At 49.6% G+C, this 6,000-nt stretch overlaps 1 protein-coding gene across 4 annotated transcripts in view; it reads right to left on the bottom strand.

Moving 5' to 3' along the window:
• Window positions 1–2,458: 2,458 nt before the first annotated feature.
• The window catches only part of UGGT1 (UDP-glucose glycoprotein glucosyltransferase 1), a 173,858-nt gene continuing 170,316 nt past the window's right edge, over window positions 2,459–6,000 (bottom strand). For all 4 annotated transcript variants that reach the window (XM_059704829.1, XM_059704832.1, XM_059704831.1 and 1 more), the window contains 3 exons: window positions 5,154–5,270; window positions 4,721–4,874; window positions 2,459–3,395 (listed from right to left, as the gene is read on the bottom strand). In XM_059704829.1, the coding sequence (XP_059560812.1) occupies window positions 3,370–3,395; window positions 4,721–4,874; window positions 5,154–5,270 (297 nt within the window). In that variant the 3' untranslated portion in view covers window positions 2,459–3,369. The remainder of the gene's footprint in view (window positions 3,396–4,720; window positions 4,875–5,153; window positions 5,271–6,000) is intronic.

The raw sequence follows: 6,000 nt of genomic DNA, 5'->3' as shown, positions 1-6,000 counted from the left end.
TGGTGTCCTGCGGACGCTTTGGAAGATCAATGACGACACGAGTGAGCGAGTCTCATGGGTGTGAGCTCGACCACATGATGACCAGAGTCCTGACTGAGCCCTTTCCTTCCTGCATGAAGCAGGGAAAACACGAATTCAAATTCAAAATGTTATCCAACCAAACTAGACACATGGCAGCTATATTTAAGTTGATAACTCTAATTATCCCACACATTTCCCCATAAAATCAAGTATTTAAAAAAACTAATCATAAAATCACACAGCAATGGTCTATGTATTTAAATAACTTTGCACACAATGCACCCCCCACTGTGTTACCAAGGAAAAGTGGTAACCTTAGGTGCCTTGACCAAAACATTTCCATTTCCACAAAATCCGATATAGTAATATTTTACTCAGAAAAATGCACTAGGTACTGTCCCCTGTAACTCTTGCGTTGAATTCTTTCTTTTCCTCATTCATGGCAATTTTAGAAAGGACTGCTTTCAAGTCTGGGGCGGGGCGGGGAGGGGCGGGGCGGGGCGGGGAGGGGCGGGGATGGAATCGGTACCCCCGTGGCTATGAGGTGGTGTCCATAAAGCCAACTCCCAGCTCCAGGCCACGGGGTTCCTTCCTCCCCAGCACAGGCCAGTCTCGGAGGGAAACTGCTGCCACCCTCAGCGTGCAGCCTCATCCAGGGGCTTAGCCTGCAACCAGACTACAGTGTCCACTCAGGCAAGGCGGCCCTGATGTGAGGAATTATGGGCAGCAGCACACATTAAGCTCCATTCTTGGAAACCACTTCTTAGTACATGTGAAAGCTTTGGTCTCCCAAGAGCTGAGTGCACACGTGGTGGGCAGGCAGACGTGTCTGTTCCCCTGTGAAATGCCATTTTGACAGATCCAACACTTTGTCAATCTTATATTCAGTGTGAGCACTGAATGTAAGCTCAACACGAAACAGAGGCCTGCCCGCAGCAGGCTGTGTGCCTGGGCTGAGCTCGGCCCAGTGCCACTGTCCATGGAACAGAAGAGTCACAGGATTTCATATCCTCTGGCACTCGTTCAGAAAGGACATTCCCATCACGGCATCATGAGAGGGAAACTCCGTCACGGTCAGGTGGTTAGAAACAGGGCGCTGTTTCCAGAGCTCCCCTGCCCCCATCAGTCACCCCTGTGCTTGGAGCCCTCGCACGCCTCCCAATCACAAGGCGCTCACCTGTCACACAGCAGTGTCAGCAGACGCAGCTGACCATGACCAGCTGTCAGTGGCGACATCCTTTCCTAGAGTCAGAGGCTCTTTTTGAAAGACGCTTATGCCACGAGTCAGGAATTACTGGCAGAAGGAAAGCCCAGTTGCGTCTTCATATTTAAATTCAAATGTTAACAGGACCTCGTGCAGGGTGTGGCAGAAGGGCACTGAGGCCACACAGGAACAGATTTCACACTGTGCCCTCACAGGCTACACACGAGACGGGGTAGAAAGGCCCGGAGAAAGCTGGTCTGGCTCAGGGCCCACGGGAACCAGCAGCAAAAAGCACATCCCAGTGACGTTAGTATTTCTGCTCCATCTCCCAGAAAATGAGCTGGGGAAATGAGGTTCTGCCCAGGGCCGTAGACAGAAGAGGCAGCAGCGGAAGCCTTGAGCAGCTTAAAGGAATCTAAGATGAAGCTGAAGAAGCGTTTCTTGTTCTCTCCGTGAGCGCGGCCTTGAGGAGCTGGGCGGGGCCTGTCCCGGCCCCCCCCCCCCCCCCCGCCCCCATGCTTACTAGGATTACAGAGCAAACTCCAAAGCTCCGTCAGAGCAAACTCCGTCAGAGCTTGAGAGACTCCTAAGCTACCTTTTGCATGTGAATATGGAAATGACAAATTACTTGATATTTGTCATAAGACTTAGATTTTTTTAAAAAGATTACACTGGTTTGTTCCCGGGTTTCGGCACCAAAAAAAAAAATAAAATAAAAAAAGATTACAAATTAATACTACCTGGCTTAGCTATCCATGTGCACCCCTCCTCTTATTTTTCACGAGCAGGCAAATAGGAGCCCGTGGCTGTGCTACTGCTGCTGGGAAGCTGAGGGAGACCTGGAACCGTGCACCACAGACCACCAGCACACCATCAGCCTCTGCGTGGGAGCCTGCCAGCTCCGCCGGCTCCCAGCTCAGGCTGCCCCAGGCCTCCCAGCTCAGGCTGCCCCAGGCCTCCCAGCACAGGCCTCCCAGCTCAGGCTGCCCAGGCCTCCCAGCTCAGGCTGCCCCAGGCCTCCCAGCACAGGCTGCCCAGGCCTCTCAGCTCAGGCCTCCCAGCTCAGGCTGCCCCAGGCCTCCCAGCACGGGCCACTCAATGACTAAAGGTTTCATGTGGCTTCAAGATGCCACCATGTGAAGTCAGGGCGGGGAGAGCCAAAGGCTGCCCCAGCGCGGAGCTAGCAGGAATAGGGACAGTGTCTAAAGAACATGAAGTCACAGTCCAAACCTCTCCTGGTCTCAGATGTCAGAGTCTTTAGTACAGAAAATCAAAGCCAACTTCCCTGCGTCTGAGGGGGAAGTCCTCAGAGGCCGTGAGGGAGATGACTGTCTCCCGGGGCAGCCCAGGTCCCTGGGGCTCACTATGGCTGTTTCCAGTCAATGTTTAGAAAATGGGGAAAAAGCAAATACTTTCACAAATACAAAAACTGTTTACAAAATAATTACCTAAAGTATTCAGTGAAGCTGGGTGGGAACAGAAGGTTTTCATTTCAAATTAGTCACAATGGTTCTGATGGTTTACAAGAGAACAGCCCATTCCCTCTTCTCACTTCCCCGCCACACCCCGAGCCTTCTACTCCTTGTTTCCTCTGGCCCTAACCCACCCCATCCTGTAGCAATTAGCTGGTCCCCAGCCCACCCTGACGACACACTTGCTGGCTGGGTCTCACTCCATGCTGGGAGACAGCAGGGCAGGGCTCAGGCGCAAACCTCGAGGTGCAGGGCGTGGGCACGACCCAGGCTGCAGGGCGGGCTTGGCTGCCATCAGTGAGGCAGGCGAGGAGGCTGAGGGGCCCGGCTGCTGGTGCCCAGGGTGGGGCGCACAGGGCTTGTGTTCCCCCCCCGCCCCCCCTGCCCCCCCCCCCCCCCCGGTGCCTTGGCCGTTTCCCCTTCGGGTTAGAAGGCTGCTCTTTGCAGAGTCCCCGAAGCTCAGCCACTGGTCTTCCTCTGGGCACAAACCCACGAGAGTCTTCACTCCAGAGACCCAGAGCCGCCACGCCCAAGGCAAATGCTCCGAATCAAAAGGTGCTGGGCACCTGCCCAGCCAAGTCATCAGCAGTTGTATAGACAGGTCAGAAAAAACGAGCGTTTAGTATAAAAAGTGTTTTTCAAATGGTGCGATTTCCTATCCTTCTCTGCAGATTATAATTCTTCATGAGTCTGAGGTCCTATAGGAAAAGACAATAATTGCAAAGAAAGTTATAAAATACAGACTGGGCATGTTCTAGTGCTATGACCTATTATTTGTGCCCACACCTCCATTTTATCTCTTTTTAAATTTTTAGAAACTTTGGTTTGATGTGCTTGAAAGCAAAAACAAAATAAAAAAAGACATTTATATTTTTACAAGGAAACTACCTGCATATCCCTACACATAGGAACTGTTTTCCAAGTACAGTATTTATTTCCAGTAAAAGGCACTATTTCAGTCAGGAGCCTTCCCTCTTCATTTAATAAACATCTTCCCATGTAGCTCGTTCACCATCTCTACTGGTATGCTTGGATGTTTAAGCTGTTTTCAATACCTTTGGCTTATCAATGTTTGTAAAGTAATTTCTCCATAACTTTTTCTTCTGTTGAATGATTCTTGGAGGTGACTCCGAGAGAGAGGAATTACTGAGGCAGACCCTGGGAGCCACCTGAGGACAGCCTTGCTGCTTTGTGGCAAGGACAGCGAGAGCATGCGGGCCAGGCCCACTGGCTGTGTCGGAATGAACAGCTTCCCTGGTTAGAATATCTTCATAAGGTTCCTGTCACCTCCCTACTGTTTCTTCAAATTCACTCATTATGTGCTTCCCTCTTACTTGAACAGGATGTCTACATTCTTTGCCCATCTATGGAAATCCTTAAAGTTTTACCAATGAATTTGAATTATTCTTATCTTAAATATCCAACCTTTTAAGCTGTGATATTCAATATCATGATATAATCTTCAGGATGTTTGGATGAATCGCTCAAGATCCATGTTCTCTAATTGCTTTTTTAAAATTAATTTTGAGCTGTGTAAGTGTTAAGTCCAGAACTCAGCTTAGCAGTTCACAGAAGGCCACACAGTGTTCTAACAACTTTTCGTAATGGCCAGGGTTCACAGAGACACATCAGAGCGAGGCCGGCACGCAGACGGCTCTCCACTTGTGGCCTGAGTCACAGACAAGCACATTTGCTGGTCCTGAATGTGCTCACTCACTAGTGCCTGGATGGTGTCATGAAAAACCAAGGGATCTGGCAACAGATTTCAATCTAATGTCAGGTTTGGCTTCTGTATCACAAAACTCCTGAACCTAAATAACAACAATACAAGGAAAGCACCCTTTCTCAAAAAAAAGGGAAGAAAAGGCAGCGACTGCGTGGGTGGCAACTCCTGTTTGGAGCTGAGACTGAGGGAGCGAGCGACACACTGGACAGCATCAAAACAGAGGCCGCTCTTCTGTCGTCTGCAGCCACCAGAAAGCAGCACGGCGACGCAGTCCTTCCCGGAGCCAAGCCGGCCTACCGTCTGCGCGCGGCTCCTTCCCCCGGGCTGCCGCCGCTTTCTCCTCCTGGAAGCGGATCTGCAGCTGCTTGACCTCCTGGTCGTAGTCCTGCCACTCGGGGACAATGCGAACAGCCGCCTCCAGCTTGGGCTCTTTGGTCATTGGGTTATTACACTGTGAAAACCAGAAAAATGACACACATGCTTCAGTGGAGCTGGAGAAAGGGAGCATCATTGGAGCTCAAAGGTGTTTCTGCTCCAGGCCCTCGCTGGACCCAAGGCCTGTCAGCAGAGCAGAGCAGGGCAGGGCCTGGCTGCTGGGACAGCCGCACACACAGGAGGGCTGTGCCCTGCGCTCCCTCAACCTACGCTGCAGAGACAGACTAAGTGAGACTGTGCCCCAGGAACTGTCTGTCACACACCCTGGGACAGGCAGGAGCGGCGGCCAGCTTACCAAGTCAATGGTTTTGGCCCTTTTCTTAGAGGTGTCATCACACCACGTCTCGCACCACAGCCATTCTTGAGGGAGCGATTTAATTGGCACCTGATGGATCATGTTATTGGGCAAATCCTATTTGGTAAAAAAAACAATACAACAATGTAAAGTTCTGGGGGAGATTTAAATAAATGCATAACAAATTAGTGATGTTAGTTGCTCATTACATAATACATGCCAGTCACAAATTTTCAGAACTGAAAGGGTGCTTACCAAAAACCTTAGAGAAGCTAAAATACTTATTTATGGTGTTTTCTAAAACCACAAAGTTTAGAGAATCCATAAAACATCTCATAGCCTGCACCTAGACCTTCCACCACGAGGGCAGTTCTAAGGAAAAGTACTACTGCCTTTTGAGGGTCAACTGAAAATAGAGTAAGGCTCTCACTATTCAGTTTTGCTTAATGTAAACTCTGAATTCATCTTGTCCTCCTGAGGCCTAATCCCATATGGATGGAGCCCACATGTTTTCTAGCCAACTGTACCTATGCTTTGAAGCTTTTTTCCTCAGGAAACCTTTTGAGTTTGACACAAAAAAAGTTCCATTATGAGCCAGCAATTCCACTCCAGGTATGTACACAAAAGAACGGAAAGCAGGGACTCCAACAGATGCTTGTCTGTCAATGTTCACAGAAGCATTACCCACAATAGTTAAAAGATAGAAATAAGCCACATGTCCATCAACAGATGGATAAACACAACATGGTGCATGCAAGCAATGAAATGTCATTCGATCTGGACAGGAAGAAAACTCTGATACGTGCTGTCACGTGAATGAACCTTGAACATATGCCAAATGAAATAA

The sequence above is a fragment of the Myotis daubentonii genome, chromosome 7, assembly GCF_963259705.1.
Source record: "Myotis daubentonii chromosome 7, mMyoDau2.1, whole genome shotgun sequence".
Lineage (NCBI taxonomy): Eukaryota > Metazoa > Chordata > Mammalia > Chiroptera > Vespertilionidae > Myotis > Myotis daubentonii.
Note: the sequence above shows the minus strand (reverse complement) of the source record. Positions and strands in the feature narration are given on the sequence as shown.